At 38.9% G+C, this 12,593-nt stretch overlaps 1 protein-coding gene across 1 annotated transcript in view; it reads left to right on the top strand.

Moving 5' to 3' along the window:
• The window catches only part of NDUFAF2 (NADH:ubiquinone oxidoreductase complex assembly factor 2), a 217,545-nt gene that overhangs the window by 153,571 nt on the left and 51,381 nt on the right, over positions 1-12,593 (top strand). Inside the window, exon 3 of the mRNA XM_055252135.2 lies at positions 9,404-9,444. Coding sequence (XP_055108110.2) covers positions 9,404-9,444 — 41 coding nt within the window. The remainder of the gene's footprint in view (positions 1-9,403; positions 9,445-12,593) is intronic.

Below are 12,593 nucleotides of genomic sequence, written 5' to 3'. Positions count from 1 at the left end.
CAGGACATTTCAAGTATCTGGTTATTGTACAACTATAAATATACAAGTTTATTTCAGTAGTTATGTTTATGTATATGTATAAAACCAAGATCCATTAAATGGTCATTGAAAATGAAGCTAAAAGAAGTCCCCTGACAGTAAATAGACTAGGTGATATTTATTATAATACATTCAGTATTTAAGTTCTATTACGTTCTTTTATCAATGGATGAATTTTATAAACTTATGCAAAACCAGTAAGCTTTAGAAAACATATAACAGAGTTTCTCCAACCTCTTTAACTACTTTGGAATTTTTTTAATGATTTGTATTCAATTGAAGTATTTTTTTTTTCAGCCTTACAAGAGAACTGAAAATGCTATTTTATAGACTCATCAGTAGGGCAGATTGTTATTTAGAGTTCTTTTTCTCATGGTGACGATAAGTGTGCATTATGCCATTATATTTTTTCAGCACGGTCTTATGCCCACTGGTGTGTGTTCTTAGACTGTAGAATACATGGTAATCATTAGTTAAAAGTATAATAATCAATAATGGCTTTTATTTTAAATAATATGAAAGTGTTTTTGCATCAAAATATGTATTTTTCGCTAAAGGGATTATACTTAATCATAGCCCTGGCACAGGGGTTGGCAAACTTTTTCTTTAAAGGTCCAGATGGTAAATATTTTAGGTTTTTTATGGGCCACTTAGTTGGTTACAATTACTCAACTCTGATGTTGTAGCACAGAAGCAGCCACAAATAATATGTAAACAAATGTGTGTCTGTGTTCCAATCAACCTTATTTCTAGACACTGAAATTTTGAATTCTCTTTGATTTTCATGTCATGAAATATTGTTCGTCTTTTGTTGTTTTTGCAACCATTAAAAAAATGTAAAAAGCGGTGGGCTGAACTTGGCTTGCAGGCTAGACTTTGCTGACACCTGTCCTAGAAGTTGATTTTTCTAAAATTAGAGTTAACTTCTACTCTACATTAAAACTGAAGATATATTGCTGAAAACCTTTTATAGATATATAGTTCATGTTGAGTTATTTTAAAAGGAAGCTCTTTTCTAGAAAAAATTCATAATTATACATAAGTAACTTTATTTTTAAAAAACTTTTATTTTAAGTTCAGGGGTACATATGCAGGTTTGTTACATAAGTAAATGTGTGTCCAGAGATTTTGATGTGCAGATTATTTAATCACCCAAGTATTAAGCCTAGTACCCATTAGTTATTTTTCCTGATCCTCTCCCTCCTCCCATCTTCCACCCTCCAATAGACTCCAGTGTGTGTTGTTCCTCTCTAGGTGTCCATTTGTTCTCATAATTTAGCTCCCACTTAAAAGTGAGAACATGCATTATTTGGTTTTCTGTTCCTGTGTTAGTTTGCTAAGGATAATGGCTTCTGGCTCCATCCATGTCCCTGCAAAAGCATGATCTTGTTCTTTTTTATGGCTGCATGTATTCCATGGTGTATATTTACCACATTTTCTTTATCCAGTCTATCACTGATGAACATTCAGGTTGATTCCATGTCTTTGTTATTGTGAATAGTGCTGCAGTAAACATACACATGCATGTGTGTTTATAATAGAATGATTTATATTCCTCTAGGTTTATACCCAGTAATGGGATTGCTAGGTCAAATGGTATTTCTGTCTTTAGGTCTTTGAGGACCACTGTCTTCTACAATGGTTGAACCAATTTACACTCCCACCAACAATGTATAGCATTCCTTTTTCTCTGCAACCTTGCCCGCGTCTGTTATTTTTTGACTTTTTAATAATAGCCATTCTGACTGGTGTGAGATGGTGTGATTTGCATTTCTTTAATGATCAGTAATGAGCTTTTTATTTTATGATTGTTGACCACATGTATGTCTTCTTTTGAGAAGTGTCTGTTCATGTCTTTTGCCTACTTTTTAATGGGGTTGTTTATTTTATTTTCTTGTAAATTTGTTTAAGTTTCTTACAGATGCTGAATATTAGACCTTTGTCAGATGCATAGTTGGTAAAAATTGTCTTCCAGTCTGTAGGTTGTCTGTTAACTTTGTTGATAGTTTCTTTTGCTGTGCAAAAGTTCTTTAGTTTAATTATATTCCATTTGTCCATTTTTGCTTTTGTTGCAGTTGCAACAAAATTGCGAATTTTGTTTTGAAAATTGGTGTCTTCTCATGAAATCTTTGCCCATTTCTATATCCTCAATGGTATTGCCTAAGTTGTCTTCCAGGGTTTTGTAGTTTTGGGTTTTACATTTAAGTCTTTAATCCATCTTGAGTTAATTTCTGTGTGTGTGTAAGGAAGTGGTCCAGTTCCAATTTTCAGCATATGGCTAGCCAGTTATCCCAGCACCATGTATTGCATAAGAAATTCTTTCCCCATTGCTTGTTTGTGTCAGGTTTGTTGATCAGATAGGTGTAGGTGTGCAGTCTTATTTCTGGACTCTCTATTCTGTTTCATTGGTCTATGCGTCTGTTCTTGTATCAGTACCATGCTGTTTTGGTTACCATAGCTCTGTAGTATAGTTTGAAGTTGGGTAGTGTGATGCCTCCAGCTTTGTTTTTTTTTGTTTGTTTTTTGTTTTGTTTTGTTTTGCTTAGGATTGCCTTGGCTATTCAGGCTCTTTTTTGGTTCCATATGAATTTTAAAATATTTTTTTCTAGTTCTGTGAAGAATATCAATGGTAATTTAATGGGAATAGCATTGAATCTGTAAATTGCTTTGGGCCGTATGGCCATTTTAGCAATATTGATTCTTCCAGTCCATGCGCATTGAATGTTTTTCCATTTGTTTGTGTCATCTCTGATTTTTGGGCAGTGGTTTGTAGTTCTCCTTATCAAGATCTTTCACCTCCACTGTATTCCTAGGTGCTTTATTCTTTTTGTGGCAATTGTGAATGGGAGTTTGTTTGTGATTTGGCTCTCTGCTTGAGTTTTGTTGGTGTATAGGGGTGCTAGCAATTTTTGCACATTGATTTTGTATCCTGAGACTTTGCTGAAGTTGCTTATCAGCTCAAGAAGCTTTTGGGCTGAGGCAGTGGGGTTTTCTAGATACAGGATCATGTCATCTGCAAACAGGGATAGTTTGACTTCCTCTCTTCCTATTTGGATGCCCTTTCCTTTTTTTCTCTTGCCTGATTTCCCTGGCCAGAACTTCCTATACTATGTTGAATACAAGTAGTGAGAGAGGGCATCCTTGTCTTGTGCCAGTTTTCAAGGGGAATTTTATTAGTCAGAGTTCTCTAAAGGGACAGAACTAATAGGATATATAAATATAAGAAGGGGAGTTTATTAGGAGAATTGACTCACACGATCACAAGATGAAGTCCCACAATAGGCCGTCTGCAGCTGAGGAGCAAGGAAGCAACCTCAAAAGTAGGGAACCTCAAAAGTAGGGAAGCTGACAATGCAGCCTTCAATAGGCAGCTGAAGGCCCAAGAGTCCCTGGCAAATCATTGATGTAAGTTCAAGAATCTAAAAACTGAAGAACTTGGAGTCTGAAGTTCGAGAGCAGGAAGCATCCAGCATGGGAGAAAGAGGAAGGCCAGAAGGCTCAGCAAGTCTGCTCATTCCACTTTCTTCTGCCTGCTTTATTCTAGCCATGCTGGCAGCTGATTAGATGATACCCACCCAGATTGAAAGTGGGTCTGCCTTTCCCAGTCCACAGACTTAAATGTTAATCTCCTTTGGCAACACCCTCACAGACACACCCAGGAACAATATATTGCATTCTTCATTCCAGTCACGCTGACACTGAATATTAACCATCACAGGAATGCTTCTAGCTTTTGCCCATTCCATATATCAGCAGTGGATTTGTCATATATGGCTCTTATTATTTTAAGGTATGTTCCTTCAATGCCTAGTTTATTAAGAGTTTTTAACATGAAGGGATGCTGATTTTAATTGACAGCCTTTTCTACATCTGTTGAGATAATCATGTGGTTCTTGTCTTTAGTTCTGCTTATGTGATGAATCACATTTATTGATTTGCATATATTGAACCAGCCTTGCGTCCCAGGGATGAAGCCAACTTGATTGTGGTGGATAAGCTTTTTGACGTGCTACTGTATTCAGTTTGCTAGTACTTTGTTGAGGATTTTTGCATTGACGTTCATCAAGGATATTGGCCTGAAGTTTTCCTTTTTTGTGGTATCAAACACTGCCAGGTTTTGGTATCATGGTGGTTCTGGCCTCTTAGAATGAGTTAGGGAGGAGTCCTTCCTTTTTAATTTTTTGGAATAGTTTTAGTAGGAGTAGTTCCAGCTCTTCTTTGTACATCTGGTAGAATTCAGCTGTGAATCTGTCTGGTCCTGGGCTTTTTTTGGTTATTTATTACTGCCTCAATTTCAGAACTTGTTATTGGTTTGTTTAGGGATTCAGTTTCCTCCTGGTTCAGTCCTGGGATGGTGTATGTGTCCAGGAATTTATCGATTTCTTCTAGACTTTCTAGTTTATGTGGATAAAGGTATTTATAATATTCTCTGATGGTTTTTCTCTCTGTGGGGTCAGTGATACCCCATATCTTTTAGATACACCAATCAATCAGATTTGGTGTGTTTACATAATCCCATATTTCTCAGAGGTTTTGTTCATTCTTTTTCATTCTTTTTTGTCTATTCTTGTCTGCCTGTCTTATTTCAGAAAGACAGGCTTCAAACTCTGAGATCCTTTCCTTCACTTGGTCTATTCTGTTATTAATACTTGTGATTGCATTATGAAATTCTTGTACTATGTTTTCCAGCTCTATCAGGTTGGTTACATTCTTCTCTATACTGGCTGTTTTGTCCATCAGCCTCTGCAATGTTGTATCACGATTTTTAGCTTCTTTGCATTAGGTTACAACATGCTCCATTAGCTCAGTGAAGTTTGTTTTTATTCATATTCTGAATTCTACTTCTGTCATTTCAGCCATCTCAGCTTCAGCCCAGTTCTGAGCCCTTTCTGGGGAGGTGATGCGGTCATTTGGAGGAAAGAGGCCACTCTGGCTTTTTGAGTTTTCAGTGTTCCTGCACTGATTCTTCCTCATCTTTGTGGACTTATCTACCTTTGATCTTTGAAGTTGCTGACCTTTGGATGGGTTTTTATTTTTTAGTTTGTTTGTTTCTTTTAATAATCTGGTCAGTTTTCCGTAGGGCTACTGTACTTTTCTGGGGATCCACTCCAGTCCCTAGTCACCTTGAATTTTCCAGTACCTGTAGGCATCACCAGTGAAGGCTGGGAAACAGCAAAGATGGCAGCCTGCGCCTGTCTCTGGGAGGTCCTTCCCAGGGAGGTACAGACCTGTTGCCGGCCTGAATGCACTTGTAGGAGGGGGCTAGAGACCCCAGTTAGGAGGTCTCACCCATTTAGGAGGAACAGGATCAGAGACCTGCTTAAATAAGCAGTCTAGCTATGCTTTCATAGAGCAGCTGTGCTGTGCTGGGATACCGCTTCCACCCCTGGTCAACTTGGACTCTCCAAAGCCTGGAGGCTGGAATGGCTATGTCACCCAAACAGCAAAGATGGCGGCCTAACTCTCCCTCTGGGAGCTCTGTCTCAGGAAGTTCTCAAATCTCTGTCAGCCTGAGAACATGGGCAGGGTGGCTGGAGGCCCCAGTGGGGAGCTCCTGCCCAGTGAGGAGGGACAGATCAGGGGCCCATTTTAAAGAAGCAGCCTGGCCACATTTTGATAGAACAACTGTGCTATACTGGGAGATCCCTTTTGTTTCTGGTCGGTTTGGACTCTCCAAAGTTCACAGGTTGGAACTGCTGAGTTATCCAAACAGCAAAGATGGCGACCCTTCCCTTCCCCAAGGAACTCTGTCCCAGGTAGGGGCGACACTGTTGCCAGTGGTTGGCTGGAATTCTAAGCCAGTGAGTCTTGTCCTGTGAGGCACTGTGGAAGTGGGGCCTGTGGACCATCACTGCTTAGCCCCCTCAATTCAGCCTTCTTCCTAGGGGTATGTACAGAGGTCGAACCTCCTGCCTTGACAGAGCTGCAGTCACTCTTCCCAGGAAGCCTGGAGCCTAAGTATGTAGAGCTTCTGCGCCTCTGTGCATGCCTGAGTGGCTGCTCTGCCAAGAGTCCACACAGCTCTGTGTCAGACCGCAGGCCCTGGTGGAGTGGGTTTAGGAGGAGATCCCCTGACTCAGGGTTGCAAAGATCCATGGGAGAAGCATGGTTTCCCAGGGTCACACATTCGAATACTCACCACTTCCCTAGGTGGGGCAGGTTCCACTGGCTCCATGTCACTCCGGGGTGGGCTGTTGTGCTGTCTTGCTTTTCTTCATTCTCAAGGGGTCGAGTTGTTTCCTTGATTAGTCCCATTGTGAGTACCTGGATGTCTCAGTTGAAGGGGCTATATTTACTCGCCCCTTTGGTTGCTCTCCATGAGAGCCACGCACCCTAGCTGCTTCTAGTCGTCCATCTTGGCCTGAATCTAAGTAACTTTAATTTGGGCCATAAAGAGGCAGTTGAAAAATTCCCAAAGTCACTTATTTCCTTGACTACACAAAGGAATTGTGGTATTGCTAAGCTGGATTTTCTAATAAAGATCAAAATCCTGATAGAACAAATATTTTTCAGAGGAAATATTCATTCAATTTTTAAAGTACCAACTCTTTTAAAGCATTTAAAAGATTAAATACCCCAAAAGAGTAGGTACTTAAAATGACAGAAAAATAAATCTCCCATGGGTACCTCCTGCCTTTGACAACCTTACAGACTCACAAGGGAGATAAAAACCTTTGCAAGTTGGCGAGGCGCGGTGGCTCACGCCTGTAATCCCAGGACTTTGGGAGGCTGAGGTGAGTGGATCACGAGGTCAAGAGATCGAGACCATTCTGGCCAACATGGTGAAACCGCGTCTCTACTAAAAATACAAAAATTAGCTGGGCGTGGTGGCAAGTGCCTGTAGTCCCAGCTACTCGGGAGGCTGAGACAGGAGAATTGCTTGAACCAGGGAGTCGGAGGTTGCAGTGAGCCGAGATTGCATCACTGCACTCCAGCCTGGCAACAGAGTGAGACACTATCTCAAAAAAAAAAAAAAAATCTGTACAAGTTTTGGCTAGAAATTGGCCAAATAGGAGTAGAAGCTAATAGAAACAGAATGCAGGCTGGGTGCAGTGGCTCACGCCTATAATTCCAGCACTTTGGGAGGCCAAGGTGGGCAGATCACTGAAGATCAGGAGTTCAAGACCAGCGTGGCCAACATGGTGAAACCCCATCTCTACAAAAAATACAAAAATTAGCTGGGCATGGTAGCGAGCACTTGTAATCTCAGCTACTTGGGAGGCTGATGCTGGAGAATCACTTGAATCCGGGAGACAGAAGTTGCAGTGACCTGAGATCACACCATTGCACTACAGCCTGGGTAACAGAGTGAGACTGTCTCAAAAAAAAAAAGAAAGAAGGAAACAGAATGCAGAAAGAATAACAAGGGTAGAAGTTCAGAAATGGTAGTAGAGAATGGAGAACACTGGAACTCTATTGGAGATACATGTAAGGGATAAGTGCAAGAGAGAATAGAGCAGGGGGAAATGACTGATCCCAAGCCCGCAGTTGAATGTTGCTGTTTCCACCCCCACAAACCATTCAGTGCTGGGCTTTTTATGAAGACAGGTCCTGGTGCTATTACAGATGATCCTTGGTTTACAGTGAGGTTATGTCCCAATAAGCATATCATATGTTGAAAATGTCATCATGTAGAAAATGCATTTAATACACCTACACTACTGAACATCATAGCTTAGCCTAGCCTACTTTAAATGTGTTCAGAACACTTACATTAACCTGCAGTTGGGCAAAATCATCTAACACAAAGCTTATTTTATAATAAAGTTGTGAATAACTTATGTAATTCATTGAATAAGTACTGAAATGAAAAACAGAATGGTTTCACACTATGATAAAGTCAAAAATCCTAAGTCAAACTACTGTAAGTCGGTGACAGTCTGTGCCTAGATGAATAAGGCCGGCTGTTAGAGCTGGTGACAAGAGAGAGTGGCTGGTGAATGGATAAAGCTAAGACTTTAGAGCCAGTTCAACCAGGGTTTAATTCCCAGTCGCTAATTAGATGGCATTAGGAAATTTTCTTAATCTCTCTGGGCCTCAGTTTCCAAATCTCTAAAATGAGATCAATAATTCTTATTTTTCTAACATGTAGTTAGGGTCACACCTAGCCTGGCTTCCTCTTTCTGGTTTAATGTTCTTTGCATGTTGTTCATAAACTTCGAAGGAATGCTTAGTTGAGCGTAGATGGTTTTTAGAGCCAGAGACAGGGTCAGATCTGAATTCAAATACAACCATTACTACTTAATGTATAAATTTGAGGAAGTCATTTTATTTCTGTTTCTTCAATTTTGTAGTGAAAAGTGAATCAACTAAAATGATAAAACAATGGCCTTCAAGATCATATTCCCTACAATATATTGTCTCACAGTCTCCTATACAACATTGTAGGCTAAGCAGATATTATTGATCTTTTGTTTTTTGAGTCTTATTTTTAAGAGGTTTGTTGAATAATAGTAATAATTATACTAATAACTTAGACTTATGTGCCAGGCTTCAAAGTAAGCATTTATGTATATTATCGCATATAATTTTCACAACAACCCTGAAGTTAGATGCTTTTTTAATTTCCATTTTATAGATGGAAGCCTGATGCTTAGAAAATTAAATAACTTGCTCCAGGTGACACAGACAGTAAGTGATGAAGCTGGGATTTGAACCCAGAAAATCTGACTTTAGAATCTCATAAGCACGATACTATACTGTCTTCCATGTGATTCTGATAACTTCCCAAAAGGCAGCTGCCCCACTCCCTTCCCATTGCTGCAAAGCATCCAGCACAGTACCCAGGCCCCAGCAGCCACTTAACAAATGTGGGCTCTATCTCTACAGCCCATCTCCCAAGTGTTAGAGCTAAGGCCTGATGATATTTTTCAACCATTGAGTAGCTGCTTGCTGGAGCAAATCAGAAAAGAAATCTCTGTAAATGAAAACTTTTCTAAGTCCCTTCCTTTATAAATTGAACAATAACTAATTCAAATTTCCAGAATAATATAATTTTGATATTGTCTTGAAGTTTGTTGTATTTTGGTTTGGCTTGTATGCTATAAATATACGCAGTCGAATTTAGATGATTAGGAGGTATGATTTTAAACATATGAAACTGTCCCCTCTTTATCTTCTCTACACTATTATATTCTCTTCACGACACATATCACCACCAAACATGTTTGTGTGTTTATTTTCTGCAACCCCTTCAGTAGTACATATGCTATAGTAGAGAAGGGACTTAATCTGTTTTATTCCCTGCTGTATCTCCAGTACCTAAAATAATATAGAGTAGGTACTCAAAAAAATTTGTTTTATGAATAAAAATGTTAGTGTAAATTATGGAAAACTGACATTTAAATGTTATTTTTCTTTCTAGCTTGGATTAGAAGAACAAGAAAGACTCCACCTACTATGGAGGTAAGACTACACAAGGAAGATATCATTTAGGAGTATATATTCCCAAGGATATACGAAGCTTCAGAAAAACTATGATGTATTTTCCCAAAGTGTTGATTTTATTCCATCATAGAAAATAACTTCACATTTTATAATTTAACATTTTATAATAAATTAATATATAAACCTATATTATTAATAAAATAATATATGATAAAATAAATGCTCATATTATGGAATATAACAAAATTTGTATAAATTTTAAAGTGAAATAATAAACATTTAAAACAAAATTAAAACACTCTGTAGAAAGTCTGAACTTGGAGCAGTTTGCACCAGGTCATTTCCCCTGGGTCCTGGGGGTTCTCTGTGCCAATACTCAAGCTTTTGTGGAAAAGTTTGAGAAACACTGAATCTGTCCTATCCAAATCATGCTCTTATGTTTCCCTTAATATTATATATTTAAATCCATCAGGTATCCAAAGAAACTTTAAAATACAGAATTAGCAATTATTTTATAACAGTAATTATTAGTTGACTTTTTATTTAAAACTTAAAACTTTGTAGTCAGTGATAAACAATAAAAAACATAGAAATGCTATGCTATATGTGTATTACAACATAATTTTTATATAGATTATTTTATAAAAATTATAATTTTAATTTTAAAAATACATAAAGGCCTCTAAAGTTATTTTATAAGAAGTAATTTCATAAAAGGAGAGTCTCTAAATGCATTAGTATACTGCCTTGTTTACTTTTTGTCTAGAGGCATTCCCTTTCTTCTACTATTTAGGACTTCCCTCCTCTTTTCTGTTGCCTATTCCGTCACTACTACCAGCCCTGATGACAACATAAATGGGCTCCAATACTCAATCCCCATTTGTTGGGAGGTGGAGTGCTCTAGAGCAGAATAATGATGATACCTCAACTGGCATGCTTATCTTTACTTGCTCCATACATGCGTCATATACTGAACCCATCAATGTTCATTCAGCCAGGGTCTGACTGAGTACATCTCTTGACCCATTTCTAGCTTTGTATATTGCTTCTGCCTTGGCCTACTTTTCGCAGACCCTTCTTTCCAGCATTGATAAAATTTGGAATACAAGCTGTTTTGGGATCTTCCTCCATCCCTTTATTTTGAGTCTTATGTGTGTCTCTGCACGTGAGATGGGTTTCCTGAATACAGCACACTGATGGATCTTGACTCCTTATCCAATTTACCAGTCTGTGTCTTTTAATTGGAGCATTTAGCCCATTTACATTTAAAGTTAATATTGTTATGTGTTAATTTGGTCCTGTCATTATGATGTTAGCTGGTTATTTTGCTTGTTAGTTGATGCAGTTTCTTCCTAGCCTCAATGGTCTTTACAATTTGGCATGTTTTTGCAGTGGCTGGTACCGGTTGTTCCTTTCCATGTTTAGTGCTGTGCTAGCAATCAGCGAGACTCCGTGGGCGTAGGACCCTCCGAGCCAGGTGTGGGACACAATCTCCTGGTGTGCCGTTTTCCAAGCCTGTTGGAAAAGTGTAGTATTAGGGTGGGAGTGACCCGATTTTCCAGGTGCAGTCTGTCACCCCTTTCTTTGACTAGGAAAGGGAACTCCCTGACCCCTTGTGCTTCCCGAGTGAGGCAATGCCTCGCCCTGCTTTGGCTTGCTCATGGTGCGCTGCACCGACTGTCCTGCAGCCACTGTTTGGCACTCCCTAGTGAGATGAACCCGGTACCTCAGATGGAAATGCAGAAATCACCCGTCTTCTGCGTTGCTCACGCTGGGAGCTGTAGACAGGAGCTGTTCCTATTTGGCCATCTTGGCTCCACCAATATCTACTGTTATCATTTGCTTCCTCCATCCTCAGAACTTTGAAAGCCTTATTCATAGAAACATTAATATGCAAAGTGATTAATGGAGGCAATTGCAATAGTTGGGCCTCGGGCACGACTTCTGTAAATTTTAGGTAATTTCAGCACCTCAAACAATCTCTAGCCAGAACACACCAAGTCCTTCCATCCCTGAGCTCACTCTTGTTAATTTTGATTATCCAAAATGAGCCCTCTTTTGTTGCCTCCCTTTTAGTATACTATTAATCACATTGTTCTTTATGCCGCTTTGTACCCTCCCTAATACATACACACACACACACACACACACACACACTCTCTCTCTCTCTCTCTCTCTCTTTTCCTTCCTCTTGGCCCTTTCCATTGTGTTTCAGGAATTTCTGTTTCTTTGTTAGCAAATTACCATTCACCATTAATATTTTCCTGGAAACTTTCTCTACCACATAACCTCAACTGAAATCCGTATGTGCCTGCAAGATAGTGAGTTCCTTTTTTTCCTTGAAGTAAGTTGTGCTCGTTTTCCCACGCCCCACATAAAGAAAGTGAGTTCAACTGCTTCTTGCTTCCCCAAATAGTCTTTGTTTGTGGGCCCAAGAGAGTGGAGGACCTTTGTAATCCACCTATATTTCTCTGTACCTGACCATCATTTTTATGTTTGCCAACACCCAAGCCAGTCTACCATACTGATGGCCAAGATTAGAACCTGGAATATGGTCTTCTCCTTTCAATGCCTTCCCAAATTTTAGCTACCCAGTTCTTTGACTTTATCCACACTAGTATCCCTGCCTCAAGTGAACAACCACTTCATTAGGCACACTTTAGTTTTTATCAAACACAGTTCTTACCACTGTAACTTTTACACTCTTCAAATCCAAATTCTAGATGCATCATATTAAGAGGAAAAAATTTTTCTTAATGTAAAGTAAAACATATATTTATAAACCATAACGAAAAAATAGCTTATTTAGTTATTAAGCTGTGAAATTATAAGGCAAATTCCACCCAGGTCAAGAAATAGAACTTTGCCATCTACTTCAGCCCCCTATATCCCATCCTACTCACAACCTTCTCTCTCCTGACAAAAGAAAACCTTAAGCCAACTTTTATAGTAATCATTTCCTCTCATTTTAAATAGTTTTTTCACCTAAATGTACATTATAGTTTAGACTTGTCCATTTTGTAAAAACTTCATATTTCTTTTAAATCTTTCGGTCTATCCTCTTCCATCTCTTTTACTTTCTTACAAATTTATGTGTTAAAAAACCTAGCCCAGTTGGCCTATAGAGTTTGCCACAGTCTAGATTTTTGCTGATCTTATGTTCCTGG

The sequence above is a fragment of the Symphalangus syndactylus genome, chromosome 18 (assembly GCF_028878055.3).
Source record: "Symphalangus syndactylus isolate Jambi chromosome 18, NHGRI_mSymSyn1-v2.1_pri, whole genome shotgun sequence".
In the NCBI taxonomy this organism is placed as follows: Eukaryota; Metazoa; Chordata; class Mammalia; order Primates; family Hylobatidae; genus Symphalangus; species Symphalangus syndactylus.
The sequence above is the reverse complement of the archived record's forward strand: the minus strand, read 5'-3'. Positions and strand labels throughout refer to the sequence as shown.